The sequence below is a fragment of the Abramis brama genome (assembly GCF_963993115.1).
Source record: "Abramis brama genome assembly, chromosome: 17".
Lineage (NCBI taxonomy): Eukaryota > Metazoa > Chordata > Actinopteri > Cypriniformes > Leuciscidae > Abramis > Abramis brama.
Window position 1 is genome coordinate 10,991,282 of NC_139979.1, and position 19,340 is coordinate 11,010,621.

Consider the following 19,340-nt stretch of genomic DNA (forward strand, 5'->3'; position numbering starts at 1 on the left):
TATATGCCAAAAGTTGGCATGTTTTAAGTGATGTTTGCAGTGTTTTACTACATTAAGTAACATACATCAAATTCAAACTTGCACATATTTTTCACAAGTGTCTACTATATATAACTAAATGCTTAAATGTAAATGTCTCACAATAAAATGATTTTGATTATTCTGTTTCTTCACATATCTCATAGTAAACATCACATCTCCTTGGTATCTAAATACCCTTTGAAAAAACTCTGGTATAGAGGCATAAATGTTGTAAATGACTCAACAACTGTAAGGCAGTCATCATTTTTGAAACATGGATATATATTATTTTTTACACAATATCATGTAAATGATTGCTTATTACACTCTTTAGTTAGATCATCATAGTTGTATTTGTAATCATATAATAATTAATGTCGACAAAAAAATTTTCAGTTTAAAATTAAACACCTTGGTCTGGAAACCATTAACAATAAAATGAACCATAAAATAAAATGTGACTTCCGAGACAAAGGAAAATTTTCACAATCCTGCATTCTTCTTCATACATAAACCAAAAAAAGTGATACAAATAAAAAAATCTGTTGTCTTCATCTCATAACAGTGAAAGTGACGTGATGTGAAGGCCAAGAAGGCCTTCAGGAAGATTTTTTTTTCAAGCACTCTGTTGCACACATATTGTGGAGGGACTTAATATTTAATTAAATACATAATGGATCTTTTTCACAGACTGTGACGTTTTAACGGTCATCAGCATCACAAATCCTGGAAAGTTTTTAAAAATGTTTTTATGTATGTACATTTACACTATATATATATATATATATATATATATATATATATATATATATATATATATACTACATATAACACTATACTTACCTTTGCATCAAATTACAAAAAAATAGTTAACGCTGCTGTGAGGGTGTTTCTAATACAGCGGCTGTGGGAGTGACAATAAAATTAACATCTTTCTCTCTTCTGACTGCCATTATCAATATTTCTCTTTTTTTCTTTTTTGAAAGTTGTGACAGTGGAGTTTTTCTTTTGCTATTTGATCAAATGGGAACACAAAATGATATTTAATGTATTCTCTCAACAACCCAGGGGCGTAGTTTGTGGGGGGGTTGGGGGGAGATAACCCCCCAATATTTAAATCTATGCATTACAACCCCCCCCCCCCCCCCCCCCCCCCATATTTATACCATGATCACATGAAAATGAGGCATCAGGAGGCATAACCCAAACTTCAACCCCCCCAATGTTCAAACCAAATCTACGCCCTTGCAATAACCGCTAGAAGTTTACCCAACTATGATGACATACGCTTCTGAGAAACCCGGAAATGTGAAAAGGGTCTATAGAACGTTGCAATAAATAAAATTACAATGAATGAAATGTAAGCAAATAAATAAATAAGCTAAATGTGAAATGAAAAATGTGAAATAAATAAAGAGTAGGCTAAGGTTTTTTTTTTTATGTAAAATGATAAGTGACCTGTTCAGACGGACACAAGAAACGAGTTTTTATTCCAAACATTTTGGTGAACAAACATACACATTATAGATAACTAGCATTGCCTTCTTGACCCATTTTGATAGGAGTCTAATCGTCCCGTACAGTCGCGTGCAGTGCAGCCCCTCCCCTCTCCACGCGCTGCTACTGACACACACAAGACTACACGCGCACTAAAAACATGGCGGATAAACACTAACCCTCACACTTGAGAAATCACACAAAAACCTTTCCGCGCAAGGTAAACAGTCCCCTTCCTACCGTCCGTAATAATTGCGTAGCAGTTATTACATCACTTTGTAACTTTAGTTTCGGAAAATGTAAAGGGAAAACACAAAAAGTGACTCAAGAGAGTTGCTTGAGGTTAGCATTTAGCTAATGCTTGTTGTATATGCATTGGAGGTGTTGCCTTACAAAAACAAAGACCCAAATAAGTATATTTTACTGTTCGTTTCCTAGGATCGAGGTCAGAATAGCGTAAAGAAATATGCAATTGAGAAATGCGATACGAAACATGGCATGATGATGCTACGTAGCATAGCAGCATATTTGTTGAGTGTGGTGTTTTGTATGCTGTGTTCTTAAAAGTCTATTGTTTTATAGCGTTAAATGCACATAAATCATCCCTAGAGAGTTTGGCATGATTTTAAATGTACAAAAAAAAATACAGAATAAGCTTTTGTTCGAGTTGTCGAGCTGGAGGAGTGTAGCGTCCCAGTGAAATGAGGCTGTAGTGATGCTTGGTTCGTGAACGAATCTTTTAAGTGAACGATTCATCATTCATTTGCATGGATCGACTCATATTTTTCTCCTCTCATGCCTTTCGTAGCGCAAATGAATCTTTTTTTAATGAACTGATTCAAAAGACTCGAGTCACTGGGATGAATCAAATCCCTGCCACTGCGCGCTGTCATTTATGGAGAGGGAGGGACTGTGTGTTTGGCGCTCAAAGGCGCTCTGCATTTGAACAGAGAACTGGAAAACTGGGAGACAAGGAGCCATCTTTTGAGGTATCTGTACGCATACAGTTAGTTTTTATTGATTCAATCTGCATTTAGACATGAAGGAGCGATGTACGAACACAGAAAATATCAGATGCGCGCGAGCAGAATAACTAGTATTGACTGAAAATTTTTTGACTGCTAAAAAAAAAAGATGGTTTAACGGGATCTCATTGTTTATAGTATTATTATCTTGTTGTTGTTAATATCTTATTATTCATTTGAATATGAAGGGCTACGTATCTCTTAACAGCACTGCCCAAACATGTCGCTTGTTGTTTACTACTTCACATTGACCTTTTAGGTCATTGCTGGTTGTTAAGCGTCTGACTCAACGACCCTTTGTGCCAGTCCAGAAAGAAAAATGTTAAAGGGGTCAATCTGTGTGAGAAAAATGTCCTTTTAGCTAGTTGTCTTATCCATGTCCATGTTATTGTCCTTTTGGGAATATAGCTGGTTGGCAGTGTTCAGCATTTTGAGAATGAGAGACCAGTGACAGCTGACCAGGACAACAGTTCTCTGCCTGAGAGACAGACAGACATGCCACATCGAACCACACACAACAGACATTAATGTAAGAAAACAGGTTTAAAATCTCAGTTTTGTGTTTATGTTTCGCAGAGAGGTTGGGAAAAGCTGGATCATGAAGAAACCTGTACCACAGAAAGGTGAGACTCTTATTTGTTCAGTACGTTAATATTTTTGTTGATTAATAAATTAATATTTTGCAGCATTATTTTTGAATAGAAAATATTGCCATTTTAATTAAATGTTAAGTTGTTTTTAAAACAAATGTAAATAAATGCATACATGTTTAATAAATATATAAACAAATAAATATTTGTTTATAAATAATATCACATTATACTTTATGTCAGATTATTTACTGACACATTAATATAAATTTAATATAAATGATACTTCACAAAACCTTATTATGTCAGCCAGTTTGAAAATTTTACTTTTACAATTCATACAACAATGTTTAGTTTACAAGACATATAAACACATGATTAATGTAAGATGTGGGGCACATAAGATGCAGGGTTTTTTTTATATTATTTATAAAACCATCATTTGTATAATTTATCTAAATAAAAATAGTTGTTTTCGTTGTTCTTGACCCATGTAAACTTGTATAAAGTCAGTGATCAAATAACAAATTTGATCACAAATAAATACAATATAATAAAATAATATATACAATATATAAATATAAGATACAAATGAAATAAACAGTGCTTCTTCAGTGTTTTTTCAAGTAGGCAAGAAATACTGCAGAAATTGAATAAAGTAATCAAATGTAAAATAACACTGCAAAGTCTTCGCTGTATAAATTAAATATAGATTCATCCTTATTAAAGTAATACAATTTGCTCAGTCAAGAGCAGTGAAAATGTACTCGTTCAAGTTTTTTTCCTTTTTTCCCCCTTTTTCTTTCCTTTTGACCTAATCCGCTGATCTAATGTATTGACACGTATGATTTTCAATCAATTATTTACGTTCATTTAAGACATAACAGACTGCTTATGAAGATAGTAAGATACTCGCCAAGATTTGCATTTTGTCATAATTTCGATAATGAAAGTTATAACTGTTATCGGGGGAGATATTCTGACTTATCAGGCTAAATAAAAAATGTGGTGATTTTTGATTTTGAAGTGATTTCCTCTCCCTGTAGCTATTGAGTGGAAAGATGGCAGACGGATCAAGCATGCTCGCAGTGGCCGTCCCTCTCGTGTGCCATCACAGTACCAAGGTAGCAAACTCACTACACTTAATAAATACCTGCTTTGAGTCAGATATCTAAATTGGGACACATTTAGCATTATAGTGATTCACATCTGAAAGTAGTCTGGGAAGACTTTACAATCCTCTACGGACACACTGAAACTCGATTCGCCATTGGCTAGTACATTTTTTCATTTACTCGCCAGACTTTTTACATGGAATGCAAGAACAATGCAAATTAAAACAAATTTACATACATTTAGTATAAATATCAAACAAAAACATAAATCAAACATAACATAAACATATCAAACATAAATATAAAAATAAGTTATTCAGTCAAGAGCATTGAGTGAATTGTTTTTCTTTTCTTTTTTTTAAAACATTAAAATGAACATTAAAAATACAGACATCAGCAGGAATATTAGGCTGCTGTCACTTTAAGACATAATGCGCGGATTAGGGATGTGACGGTGAGGATATTTTCCCACCGGTTAATCGATGTAGGACAACACCGGTAATACCGGTATCAGTGACACGGGGGCTTTTAAATCGCTAATTTAAAGGCGAAAGTAAAATGTGCGCGTCCGCACTGTCGTTTCAAAGAATGGTGAGTTCATTAGCCTATTATTCTTAATGAAAAATGCCGTAATCATATCACAATCATTAATCATTCAGGTTTAGATTATATCTCACTGTAAACCATTATGTTGTTAGTCATGGAATGGAATGGTAGACACTAAAGACAAAAGCCTATAAGAGCTGTTTGATGCTGACATGTTTACCTCTGTTTTTAAGGGCATTTCAGTTGGGAGAAGTACCTGAAAGAGACAGGAGCAGTCGCTGCTCCTCCTCACTGCTTCAGACAAGTGAGTGTTTTCATGCACACATGCAACTGTGGAACACTTCATTATTTTGGACCTATTTTAGATGTCATACTACCACATTAAAGATAAAAATATGACCCTTATTCTCAGAGCACTACCCCTCCAGTGAATGAGTTTAAGGCTGGCATGAAGCTGGAAGCTCAGGATCCTAGAAACACTACATCGACCTGCATTGCTACAGTGGTGGGCCTGACGGGTTCTCGCCTCCGCCTGCGACTGGACGGTAGCGACAACAAGAATGATTTCTGGCGCTTGGTGGACTCTGCAGAAATCCAGCCCATTGGCAATTGCGAGAAAAACGGAGGCATGCTGCAGCCGCCACTAGGTCTCTAGAATCTCAAAAATTTAAAACCTTGATTCTATTCACAGTGAAATCTGCTTGTTAAGACTACGATATTAAGACGTAACAAATACTGTGTCCGGGTCCAAACCTCCACTCCATCTCAAGTGAGAATACTATCCCAACGGCCATTTATGAGCAATATTTATGTATAGCTCTTTAAAACTCACAATGTACACTACAGTCTCTGGACAAAATTTTAACAATTCTGAAAAGATGCATCACAAGATGCAATGGAGATTTTGGTATGGAGAAAAAGGTTAGGATCATGACGTTTCTGTAGTATTACAGCACACCGTTTACTTTTGGTTTCTGATAGAGCGCTTGGACCCGGAAACGGTGACGTGTGACGTCAGAAGTAACAAGCGGATAGATTTTTAAAAAAAAATCATTCAAGTGAAGATAAGTAATTTTACCCCATTAGCACCATCTTTTGAGTTTAGCTAAAGCATAATACTTTACATGATTTTAATAATGCCAAAGAGAAAATTAAACAGAGCACAATAAGATTGTCAAAGTGCTGTCTCGTCTTGCAACACAAGTAATCAGCAACTTCCTTGCCTTCATAAAAATGTGTTTTGATCAATTTGGAGTGATATTTGACTCTAAATGTTCTGTGTTCTCTAGGGTTTCGTCTGAACGCATCATCATGGCCCATGTTCTTATTAAAAACACTCAATGGAGCAGAAATGGCCCCAGCCCGAATCTTTCACAAGGTATCTGTTGCAAATATACAAACACACACAATTGGTTCAAAGTCAAGTTCATTGTTCTTGTTCAGATATTATTTTAAAATGTTCTGGTTATTTGATGCTAAACGAATACGTTTGCCTTTGATATTTTTTGTCTGAAATGTTTCTCTTTCACTCATATTTCCCTGCATCTCTTTGGCCCTCCAGCAAGAGCCACCTGCCCCAGAGCAGAACTGTTTTGAGGTGGGGATGAAGCTGGAGGCGGTGGACAGGAAGAATCCTCACTTCATCTGTCCTGCCACAGTGGGCGCGCTGCGGGGTGTGGAGGTGCTGGTCACCTTTGACGGCTGGCGGGGCGCTTTTGATTACTACTGCCGCTACGATTCCAGAGACATCTTCCCCGTCAACTGGTGCACGCTCACTGGAGACAACCTGCAGCCGCCAGGCACTAAAGGTATGGATCACTTATGGCGCTTTTCCATTACCAGTACCAGCTCGACTCGACTCGGCTCGGCTCGGCTCGCTTTTCGCTCCGTTTTCCATTGCAGATAGTACCTCCACAATAGTACCTGGTCGTCATAGCGACGCCGCAGGAAACTGCCGTGACTTAATCTTCTACGCGACACACACCCGCTACCCACACACACAGGACAATGGAGGAAATCGAGTGTGTGCTGTTTTTTGGACGTTTTTGTTTTTGCTGTTTTTTATTCAGGATACTCCGTCTGGCGCATGCAATGATGACGCAGTGAATAGTGACGATTCTCTCTGACCAATCAGCAGTCTGCCGTGTTTCATGTCACATTTTACAGACCTGCAAACTTGTCGCTTTTCGGCGACAATCGCCGTTTTCTTGGTCAATTGGGTCATTTACGTGAATCGTGTAGAACCGGAGAGTTTTTTTTGGGGTGGGGGGGGGGGGGGTATTGTTACTCACAGTAACTGCCATGCTAGAATTGCGAAACATTATTGGATAATTGACATTTCTCTGGGCCAATCGGAATCTTAGCACTTTTTCTCTTGGCCAATTGGAATCTTGGCACTTGCGTCAGAATCTTGAAGCACACAGTGTCAACTGAGCTCGGCTCGCCGTTGGATGAGACGCCTGGCTACCGTGCGAGTCTAATGGAAACTCACGCATGAATTTTCCTGCATTGAACTTGTTTTAGCGCCCGCCAAAGTGAATTTTTGTCCTGCCAAAGTCTTATTTGATCGGTGAGTAATGTAGATGAACGGCTGCGTTTGTGACAGGGCGCATGTTTAACTGAAAGAACGAGCAGAGAGAGAGAGAGAGAGAGCCGGTCGCGCGCGCGCACTCTCTGTGTAAACGACTTCACCGTGTCCAAACTAGGCGCTGTGTTGCTCTCTCTCCCTCGCACATATTAATCAAAATAAATCGACACGGTGGTAAAAGGTCGGAAGACCAAAGTTTCATGTGGAGCATTCGGAGATTTTTTTTTTTCCCCTGAATTACTGCTGGGTGTGAATTGTGCTAAATAATTTGCCTTATCTTCTCTGAAAAGCGTTCCGGACATTCAGCTGATATAAAACAACACTTTAATTAAACGAAAAATGTTTTCTATGTTGACACAAATCTTGGATGTCCATGTCCTAACTGCTGGGATAATTACAACGCGCACGACACGTCCAATTCGCGAACTAATGACTCATTTGAACCGATTCATTTTAATGAATGGTTAAAACAACTGATCTTTCCAGCAGTGAACTCAGGAGACGTCTGAATCGGTGTATAACTAATCAGTAACACTTTACAATAAGGTTCTATTTATTACATAAATTATATAAAAAGTACAGTTTGCTAACTCAAGCTTAAACTTTAAAATAAATAAAACCACTTGTTTTTTTTGAAAAGCATATGACTACATTTTTCCACACAGTGTTATCAAGAATCGATAAGAGAATCGTTAAAGAATCGGATCGATAATCAGAATCGTCAGTGGCATTATTATTGATAAAATCTTATAAATTCCCATCCCTATGTGAAGACAGTAAAATTATAATCAAACATTAAAGAACATAAATGTTTTTTAATAGTTTTTTTTTTTTAGAGTTAAAAGATTAAAACATTTTGCTAACATGAGGTCTTATTGTGTCACTGTCAGTCTTTTTACATCAGTGCAAAACTAGGGTATGCAGATTAAGACCACTATTCATCAGCATGCATTGATTAATCCCATGGCATGTAGCAAAAAAAAAAGTTAGTCTGCATGCCCCATGCACAGAGAAGGATGGAATTAAGATGTTGAGGAACAAAAGACCTAATTTAAAGAGGCCAGTGCTAAATACACTCTCACATTTGTGAGAGTATTACCTATTGTTTTAGAGATTGAATTAGTGATGTAATGTAACAGCACATTTATGCAATTTACACTAAAGTTTACCATTCTAAACTTTTTGGGGTCAGTTTTTTTATTTAAAAAAGAAATGTAATACTTTTATTCAGCAAGGATGCATTAAAATGATCAAAAGTCACTGTAAAACCTTTTACATTGTACATATTCTATTTCAAACAAAATTTTTTTTTTTTTTTTTTTTTTACTTTCTATTAATCAAAGAACACTGAAATAAAATGTATCACAAAAGTTTCCCCCAAAAAATTAAGTAGCACAACTGTTTCAACATTGATAATAATAAGAAATGTTTCTGGAGCATGATTTCTGGAGGATCATGTGACACCGAAGAGTGGAGTAATCTGTATTTCTGCCATCACAGAAATAAATTATATTTTAAAATATATTAAAATATTAATTGTACAAATATTTCACAATATTATGGTTTAGACTTCTTTTACAATGTTAAAAAAAAATTTTTTACAAAAGTTTAAAAAACTTTTACAGTCTTACCTATGAGTTTGGGACTCTTACCTATTATTGTCTTGTAAATGAGAGTGGTTTTAGTGAGTTGAATCAGTGACATATTGGAAAAGAACTTTATGCAATTTACATTATGTACATTTATGTTTGTAGCAAATGTGGTAACCGGCAAACGTTCAAATTAAAACTTAAATCACAAAATAAACATAAACCGCAAGTAAAGTGGCAGCCCCTCACTTACGACTACCGCATAAACTAAAACAAAACAACAACATAAAGTCCAGGTCTGGTCCTCTGTCATTCTCCACTGTCGTCACTCCTCCTTTGGAACTACATGAATGTGAGGAAATTATGTCTGGATTAAAATTTTTGGGTGACGTGTTCCTTTAAGTAATAAAGGCATTTGATAGAGAGAAAATCAGAGAGAACTTGAGAGTTTTGGTTTACAAGGGGTTGGCATCCACCCAGCTGGAACGGCTGCAAACCCTGTGCCCAATAGCTGGCCTCGCATTGAAGAGCTGGTGTGACTGTTTGAGTGGGATGAGCGAAGAGGGTTAAAGAGACAACGCAAGGCCAGTGAGTTTAGCAGAGGAGGAAAAACCTTGTCAGGCCTCTAAATACAAACTAAACTTCACAGCTATTCGTGGTAAGCAAGTTGTTACGGTTTTTCATTTGTGAATGTCTTGATGCTTGAAGGAAACTTGGAAAATGTGTAAACTTATCAGTCTGGGATAGAGCCAAAACAAACTCCACCGTTTTTGTGTATAAATGACTTTCAGGGTTAACAGTACTAGAAAGATGGTCCTCGTGTCACTATGAGCAGACTTTAAAGCTTTAGAGTGAAGATCGAAACTAAGGGGCAGGAAGGAAGTGAATTGACTGAGAGAACGTGATGCCACAAATTGACACACACTGCAAGATCAAGAGCAGACCCTAGTTCTGTGAGGTCGTGTAGTCTTCATTTCCCTGAGTTGGATGAGTGCAAACTGCAATCATGGCCTCAGTAACAGGTCTGTAAAGCTCTGAAGTGTTTTGTGTGTGTTTGCTCTCTTTTAGTTGAATTTGATAATTTGATTTTTCTGGTGTTTTTTTGTTTGTTTTTTTCCCCTCAATTTAAGTCTGATCAATTTTTAATGCGGGTAGTTTATAGACTTTTCAATCTGTTTTGCTTTTTTTGTTTTCAAGAATCTTAATTCAGATGTTTGAATCTTTCTCTCATCATATTTCTTAAAATCTCTCTCCCTTCCTCTTTTCATGTTGTGCGCACTCTCGCATTTTTTTTTTTTCATCTATGTAGCACTCAGAGGCCACCAGCACCAAAAATGTGTAACACAACTCGTTTCTTTGTTAAAATGGCTCAAAGAAAAATGGGTCAGCTCTGCACACAAAGCCGGTCTCTCTTCATCTTCTGCCTCTGTTTGTTGCTGCATGATGTGTTGCATTGTCCAGTATGATCAGTATTTTCTTTTTCTCTTTTCTTTTCTTTTCTCTATTTTTTATTTTTTGCAGTTGGGTTACCGAAGACGCTAGGTGCACTTGGTGCCCTACCAGATAGTGGCATAGAGGGGACAGGCATGCCTCCTACGCCAGGCCGACCTCCACCCCAGAAGAAACGTAAGCCTGGCCGCAAGAAAACCAAATTATCCGGGCCCTGGGGTCAGAAAGGAACACTTGGTTCCCAGACAAGTCAGCCTGGAAAGGAACTGGAATCTATTAAAATCCCCAAAAAACGAGGCCCCAAACCAGGAAGCAAGGTATAAAAGTATTTAGTCATCATGATATGAAAAGTAGTCAAAAGTAGAGGTCTGTGGTATTGACAAAAAAAATAAATATATATAGATATCTTTTGGGATTTTGTCGATAATGACAATTAGACGATGTTTTGCTGAGTGTGTTATTGTTCTAATACCTTGGCAGGTTAATAGGACTGCCATGAACAGCTGACTCCCAAAGCTTTTGATATTCTCTCATATTCTGTCCAGTGGACAGTTCGCAGCAGTGACAGGAATTAAATTTTCCAATATCTTGTTTGCACATGACGGCGCAAAATGTAGATGGAGGGCAGGAAGCAATTTTCTACATGGGAAGCACTATCACAAACTCAAAATGCCTATGTTTTGCGTCGTTTATGGTTGCTCAAATCGATCAAACCGGGAAACTACAAGGAGCTTTTACCGTTTACCAAAAGTTGTCGTCTTTAGTGGCGTTTTGCGTCTGCTTATACTGAAATTAATATGGATTACCTTTTTTGTTTTTGACTTAAAGTTAAATATTCACATTTTTCATGGTATTGTTTGCAGGGAAGAGAAGCTATTTTATCACATTGCATGATCATTTGATCATGACATGATTATGTTTTCACTGAAGTTTTGTAAAATTCCTTTCACAATGTTGATGTGGTTACCGTGAAAACAGTGTCACACCCTGGGCACTCGCTGCTGCTTCAGCCGTCATTCGGTAGAAATGTCCAAATAAAAATGTGTTCAACAAGCTGACAGAAGTCAATCCATTTCTGTTCCTATGGCAATTCTCGACACAATATGAATGACCTACAATGGTGACATTTTTCACAATCACGACAGAAAATCAAAATACTGCCCTAAACTCACTAGCAGAAAGGCAGCACGATATAATATACATATATATACATTTATCTTGTAATAGTGACTAAACCAGCACAGTATGGAATCTCCTCCATCTCGTCCATTCTCGTCCTGCAAAAAAGCTATAAGTTTAAATAGATGTTTACCTTTTATAGGCATTTTTACCTTTATAAGGGCTTTTCTAACCTAATTAAATGTCATCTTTTATGTCAAATTCTTACATTTAATCATAAATTTAGTTAGAATAATAAGACACTATAGAGTTGTTAGCAATCAAATGAAATCAGTATCAACAAAATCCGCCTTTGCAATGCAGAAGTGTCATAGAAGTGGCATTTAGATGTATTTACACTGTTTAATGCATTAAAGTGCTATTAAACCATTCAAGCGTGATAAGACTCAAAATCTGTACTGGCACACTGTCTGTGAATCTCCTGTCTGTGACAGACGCACACGACTCATGCGCACAGAAAGCCGCTTCAGACAGCGCGCCGGCCACACTGAGTTCTCTTTCGCAATTTAATGGACAAAAACACACAAAATTATGCCAAAATGCCCTCTTTGTCGAGTATCTTGTTTGGATTAAAGGATTGAGTTGGTATTATTACAGTTTTCAATGTATGGAATTGCTACCAAAATATTTTAAATGAAAGTTTGAATGTGTTGTATTTTTACGTTGTCTTCTAGCTAAGCTGGGCCAAAAGGACAGCATGGCTTGAAGGAGCAATTGGAGGTCCTGGTAGACCTATCAGCAAACCCAGAGGCAAACTGCCAGCCAGCTGGGCCCAGAAAGTGCAGCAGAACCCAACAGAACCCATCAAGATTCCAAAAAAGAGAGGCCCCAAACCTGGCAGCAAGGTGCGACTTAGTCTGCTGAAGAATCGAAAACTAAGGCAGTGTTATTTATGCAAATTTCTCCTGACTGTGCTTATTTCTTTGTATACAGAGAAAGCCCCGATTGGTACCCAATTTAATGCCCACCTCCCCAAGCAGTAGCACTCCAGAGCCAGACACCAGCTCAGTTCCACTGGACAACGCCACCATTCCCAGCGCCGCCCTACAGGCCCCTACAGGTACCGCAAGTTTCTTAAATATTTGAATTTAAAGTTTGCCATGGTAATGAAATTTTCAGTCCTTGTTGCATGCTGTCTAACTAACAACTTCCTTGTGTCTCAGTATGTGTGTACTTGAATAAGTATGGAAAAGTAGGTCCCCATCTGGATGCACGGCGTATGCAGTCCCTGCCAGATCACTTTGGGCCTGGCCGAGCTTCCTCTGTGCTGCAGCAGTGTGTTCAGGCCTGTGTTGACTGTGCACATAACCAGAGCATAGTCTTCTCTTGCCTCAAACCAGGTCATGGCGGAGAGCTCATATCAGGTAAGCACACACCCACAAACCTAAGAAATTAACTAAAAGCCTCTAAAGTCCTATTTTTACTTCTTGTTAGGGCGGAATGTTTTGGGGACAATTTCTAATTGTGAATTTTCTGATAAAAATTGTGATTGCAATTTAAAATGCAATAAAATAAAGCTCCTGGTTTGCTGCACAATTTGTGATTATATATGAATATGACAATAATAGCAATATTTTATTATTTATATTGTTACTAAATAAAATGGTAAACAAAATAATATGTTTTATTTTACAGTACTAATATTTTTGGGTTCCTAATTTCTTCATTTTCAAATGTTAAATCATCAAGCATTATGTGCTTTTCCAAAAGCACATAAACAACCCAAAATCAGAGCACATGCAGAGATGTGGAACAGCATTTACTGCGAACCGAGCCGCACTGAAAAAAACCATAGTGCTGCACTTAACTCTGAAACATGCAGTACATATTTATCTAATAAAATCGCAGCATTTGCATTCGATAAGCACACTAAGCCATATTGCGATTTCAGTTTTATTTAAATCCATCTTGCAGCCCTACTTCTTGTTTTTAGTTTAGAGATCATAGACTAATAATAACCACAGAATTTTGCCCATTTGACTTCTACAGCCTACTTTGAACAGCAGCACCACACTCTAACACTGCCGGCAGTGAACAGTGTGACGTATCTGCTGCGCTTCCTGGAGAAACTCTGTCACAACCTGCACTGCGACCCATTGTTCGGCAATCAGCCCATCCCTCTGGGAGGAGTTCACTATGACAGCCGGACATACACAGGTCAGCGCTCATGCGTGCAAGCATTACTCTCTTTTGTGCCTTTTTGATCTTACAGTTGTGTAGACATAAAAAGAGGGCCTTGTATATGTTGTAGAGAGGAGAAACTTTGCAGAAAGTCTGAATTCTGGACCTGGTCGAGGCACTAAGAGATTCCTTCAGCATGACGCCTACCATAGCAATCCTGTACCGCACAAAATAGCTAAAAACCACCGTATCTCCTCAGAAGGTATTTCACACTGTTCCACTGCTAAAACAGCGTTTGCAGTTTTTCTCCATCGCTTTGGAACATTTTCCAAAACGGTCTTAACATTCTCTAAACTCTAAGTGCAATTGTCAAAACTGTTTGCTGGAACATCAGAACTCTATTGCATGTCTACAAAATGTAGTAACTCACCCAAAACATTTTATTCGTTTATCAAAACCTAGTTATTGTCAATAAATTAGCATATGCCACCAAAATAAAAAGTGTTTTTCTCATCACGTGAGCCACACTGGTGTTTAGTTTTTCATCATGACACTGACTGCTTTCTATATACTACACAAGCATGTCTGTTTTGTCTAGCTCTTGTGTATCACACTGAGATTTTTAAGTTACAGATTTCAACAGTAGGCAAAACTTTACAGGGAAAAGTCAATACTGTAGTACACAAAAAGAAAAGGAACATTTTTAGTTAAGCATTTATACTTTATACTTTATTAGTGCATTTATTTTTGTTAAAATGTGTTAAATGTAAACATGTAAACTTGCAGTTGCTTGTTCATTTTTACACACTATTATGTCTTGTCCTAACATGTGATGTCTCACACGATGAAAGAATGTTTAGAAGTTGAAGAGTTCGACAATTTTACTGAGAATCAACTCATCAGTTGCAAATTGTAGACAATCATACTTACTCTTTTGCGAACACGTGCCAAAACATGCCCTTTGCCCGAAGTTCAAATCTGATGTGAACAAGAAACCAATTATTCAGAAATCTGAACTTATTTTTTCAGAGAAAAAATTCTGATTTGAGAATTGATCCAAAGCGATCAAGAAAAACTGTGTTATGGCCTTTTCTAAGTGTTAAATGGTGTGTGTTTGTGCATTTTTGCGCTTGATCAGAACCCTTCCTGATAGAGAATGGGGTTGGCGGCTCGGAGGTCTTGGAGAAAACACATTTGTCTCCCGGACATGGCTTGTCAGTTCGTCCCCTCTCTCAGAATAGCAGCTCACCGGGGAAACTACATCGTCTGGGCTCAACAGGTACACAAACTAGCCCACCGTTGAAGCCCACTTAAATCTAATTTAAACACGGAAAGTTTTATTTCTGCACTATTTCTAGGTTACTAATCAAATGTAAGCAGATTTGTGACACTGACTCCTCTGTGCAAAAAGTCAGACTTTCTGGATGGTTTACGTAGTTCATGCAGCTTGAGTGCTGCTGTTAGTAGGACAAGTATTAATATTTCAGTCCAGTCGTGGTTTCAGACTTTTGGACCCCACTGTAAACCTTATTCGGGAATGCAATTATGTGAACAAATTATGGACTTCAAAATCTCAGGAGATCTCGATTTTTCACTGATTTGTCTTCTGACTGCTGCCCAGGTTCCGAACGCTTTCTGAGCTCGAGAGAAAGCCCGCGACCCAGTGGACAGGACCCCAACCTGTGGACGGTGGAGGACGTCATGCAGTTCATCAGAGACATCGACCCTCAGCTCGGACCACACGCAGACCTCTTCCGCAAACATGTAAGTGAAGCAAGTCTTGAATTCAGTTTGATCAAATTCAAGGTCATCAAAAGTCCTAAATTTCTTAAGTGGTATATCACATTTTTATCATTTTAAGAGGTTTTACATTTTTGGACAGAAAAACAAAAATCACTGTACAGCCTAATGTGATTTCTTAAACTTCAAAAGGCAAGTAATTTGACCGCTGCACATTCAAAGTCAAAATGCTGTGCTTTTGCGTGTTCGGAGCAGTTTGCAATCAATGAATACCACATATTTAAGCCAAGCGATTGCTTATGATTAGGGATGCACGATATATCAGACACTCTGCCGATATATCTTCCGTTAAGAAAATTTGGCCAATATATAAAAGACGATAAATAATGTATTATTTCCTTCAGCTGAGACACTTCAGATGAGCACTGTTCGCCATGATGGTTTTGAATAGCTTGAAATATGATTGGAGTCACTTTGAAAAGGAAAATACAGTTAAGTGGCACAAGTCTGTCATATAGGTTACATAAAATTATAATGAGAACACTAGTGTAAAAGTAGGTTTTGAATTCTTTGCGTGTCCGTGTTTTAGCGCGTTGTTTATTGGCACAGTTTATTGGCACATTGACATTTATAACTATGATTGGGACTTTCATATTACATAACATTATAAAGAGAACAGTATTGTATAAAACGCTGTGAATTCTGTTACACATTCTGACTAGCACGTAACTTAGTTTAAGTTAACTTATTATTATGTTTATGTTGTACAAATATGATTATTCTCATATATGATGCATTTCGTTGAGTTAATTAACCCTCTAACAAAGCGCTTCAGTTTACCGTTGTTCATTCAGCTCTTCAGCTTCAGCGCACAGCTCAAACAGCAATGATTTTATTTGAAAAAGTAATATTAATTGTAACATGTTTCCTTTTCAAAAACATGAATGCATTATTAATTATAATAACTAGCACTTTTATTTTTCTCGTATTATTTTCATAAACAATATGGTTTAATTCAAATAATTTCATTATTGTCCGTGCAGAGGCTATTCCATTTTATTTAACCATAGCATTCTTTATATGCAAGAAATGTTTGTCCAGTGACTTATTTGCATTATTTAGGCATTGTATTATTTATTTGTAAGGCAATAGATTATTATTTTTTTGATAAAGAAAGTTGGCCATAGGAGTGTAAAATTAATTTTAAAACTGGTTCAAACAAGGCTACTGTACTGTATATGTTTGATTTATGTAGAAGTGCTTGGCTTGTTTTAATGGTGAGACTTTTTTATAAACAGGCTCTCAAAGATTATATAAAAATTTGGATTTAGATTGAATAAAACATGTCTTAAGTATTTTAAACTTGTTTTACTGGTAAGCAGTATTAAGTCCTCATTAAATGTGTGCCCCAGCCTTTTTAATTAAGTAAAATAATTTGATTTAAATTATTTATTTTTAGATTTTATGGGTTTGTAATTATTATTATTTTTTGTTCAGTTCTCAAAAAAGGTCTTAAAATATCTAAGTATGATTTTAAAAACTCTGCAGATACCCTGGAATAAAGAGATTACTTGAAGTGCTGTCTCTTGTCTTTAGTTTTAGTTTTTACCTCCTGTGATGCCATTTTTAGACAGTTGAAGACTCGCAGTCTCAAGCTTGAGTCTTAAAATCTGCGCACACTGACATTTTTTCCAGTTTCAGTAATTTCACCATCCAAAACACATTTCAGGGATCGTAAAAGATTTAATCCGTTGAAGGGATGCAGTCTTGTGTTGGTTTGATATGTAGCATGCTGATCGATTTGATCATTTCAAGTTCTGACAGTGTCACAAGAAAACATTTTGACAATACGTAACATTTTTATTGTAGATAGAAGTCACCTTTATTTATGTAGCGCTTTTTACAATACAGATTGTATCAAAGCAGCTTCACAGTGATAACATGAAAATAATACAACAAAGTTTGTTTCTAGAAGAAAATTGCGTCATCGTCCACCTTAAGTAAGGCAGATCAATAATATTGTTGAATATTAATGTCCCCAACTAAGCAAGCCAAAAGCCAAGGCAACAGTGGCCTTTGTGTCCGATATCCTTTTACACATGAACGATATTCTGTCTTATTGTTTGTGCAATAAAATTCTAAACATTGTCTTGTCTGGGTGATACTCTTCTGTTACAGGAAATTGATGGCAAAGCTCTCCTCCTTCTCCGCAGTGACGTCATGATGAAATACATGGGGCTGAAGTTGGGTCCCGCTCTTAAACTCACCTTCCACATTGACAGACTGAAACAGGGTCGCTGACCTTAATGGCACTTGAACGGTTTTCTTTCTGTTCCTCAACCCTTTACCCCTTCCAAGCACATTTCAAGATGCACTGCATGCTGGGATCCTTACGTCCCCCAGTACTGTCGCAGGTGTCGGCAAGCTTTCGAGCTCCGCCCATCTCTTTTCCCTCCCCTTTGTTCGATACTCCCTTTCTCCTGGTTTAAATGCATTCTGTTATGAATTATAGCACTGTCATGACCGTTTTTATGACGGATATCCTCACGGTTGTTCTCACGTTACATTCGCGGTTGATTTTGTACCGTTCCGGAACATTTCACATTTTTAGACTTGACTGAAGCAGTGAAGTGGACAGTATACAGGCCATTTTTAGGCCTTGATTTTTTATGACATGCGTTTAATTGTATATTTTTTCACCCTACATCAATTAGGGTGTTTTGTATGGCTTTTTTTTATACAAGACAAGATTTTCTTCAAATTAACTCCAGATAAACACTAGATCCCCAATCATGCCAGGGATCCGTCCGGACTGACACCTCAGAGACCATTACTGAACCTCCATACTTTATACACAGCACATTTAGGAATTAAGATGCGGTCACACTAGACTTTTGAGCATGTCAAATTACTTCAGAACAAATATGGGCAACATTAAATGATGTCACTCTCTATGTCATCTGTTTGAATCAATTGTAAATGACAGATAACAAAACATTAAAATTGTTATATTATCTAGTCCACTTTGCGGGAACCCTGCAAGCAGTACAGCTTTGAAGTCTCTATTCTTTCCATTGCATTGAGCCAAAAGGTCAATCTGTGACATTTAGATACGTTAGTTAAATGTGTTTTTGCTATACCAATTGTCGGTTCAAAACAAAGCGCAAGAGTTCTTAGTATGTACTTGCATTCATGCGTTCAGATGCGTATGAAAGGAAGTCTAGTGTGACTGCACCTTTACTGCTATTATACACTCTGCCTGTATTTTATATTGTGTTGATGTTTACATTGTCTTTCTTGTACTTTTTATACAATATGGTAGAGTGCATATGTTGACAGCGTTATTCTCCGTAAGTTGAAATAAAAATACGGAGCTTTTCCTCAGTTTCTTTTGTCTTTTTTGCCTCAGATCTCAGAGTAATGATGTGTGGTTAGTTTCTATGGAGTGCATGCTATGTTTATATTATATTTTGTAGGACACTGTACAAATTAATTCTGTGACACTTGTATACATAACCTAAAAGGAACTTTGCATGAAAAGTAGCTAGTTCACACATTGCATATCTTAACCCAAAAGAAAAGTGGCTTTATTAGAACCTTACACTTAGATTTTTTTGTTTGTTTGCTCAAAAAGATCAAAAACTTAATTGTTTAAGAGTTTGTTGAACTGTATATGTGGAAAGTGTCATGTATGATCAACACCTTTATCAGCCACAGGGGGGCAGAACAGCTCTTTTCTGTTTCTTTTGTTCTATTTTTAAGCATTCTGGCTGAAGAGCATATAGACCAAAGTCTCCAATTGGAACAATTTTAGAAAGATACTATTTCTGTTCTTAAACAGTCTTAAAGAGATTTAATATAAAATATACAATGTTTTGTTT

At 37.1% G+C, this 19,340-nt stretch overlaps 1 protein-coding gene across 3 annotated transcripts; it reads left to right on the forward strand.

Moving 5' to 3' along the window:
- Positions 1 to 1,624: 1,624 nt before the first annotated feature.
- LOC311067079 (polycomb protein SCMH1) lies at positions 1,625 to 18,843 on the forward strand. 3 transcript variants are annotated; one of them, XM_084088667.1, is made up of 16 exons: positions 1,625 to 1,738; positions 3,120 to 3,166; positions 4,180 to 4,257; positions 5,028 to 5,098; positions 5,207 to 5,441; positions 6,084 to 6,172; positions 6,356 to 6,602; positions 10,492 to 10,736; positions 12,273 to 12,443; positions 12,532 to 12,658; positions 12,762 to 12,962; positions 13,588 to 13,755; positions 13,850 to 13,981; positions 14,858 to 14,998; positions 15,341 to 15,483; positions 17,638 to 18,843. In XM_084088667.1, the coding sequence occupies exons 2-16, from the start codon at positions 3,142 to 3,144 to the stop codon at positions 17,758 to 17,760; spliced, it is 2,196 nt and encodes a 731-aa protein (XP_083944793.1). In that variant the 5' UTR covers positions 1,625 to 1,738; positions 3,120 to 3,141; the 3' UTR covers positions 17,761 to 18,843. The 3 variants fall into 3 exon arrangements, with proteins under 3 accessions (XP_083944793.1, XP_083944795.1, XP_083944794.1); XM_084088668.1 differs by lacking the exon at positions 1,625 to 1,738 and adding an exon at positions 2,418 to 2,507; XM_084088669.1 differs by lacking the exon at positions 4,180 to 4,257 and having other exon boundaries at positions 1,675 to 1,738.
- Positions 18,844 to 19,340: the final 497 nt, after the last annotated feature.

Bases quoted from the DNA above. Each gene is read 5' to 3' on its own strand.
- LOC311067079 (XM_084088667.1), top strand. From the start codon at position 3,142: ATGAAGAAACCTGTACCACAGAAAG. The intron at 5,442-6,083 runs GTCTCTAGAATC...TGTGTTCTCTAG, and splicing joins CATGCTGCAGCCGCCACTAG to GGTTTCGTCTGAACGCATCA. The intron at 12,444-12,531 runs GTGCGACTTAGT...CTTTGTATACAG, and splicing joins GCCCCAAACCTGGCAGCAAG to AGAAAGCCCCGATTGGTACC.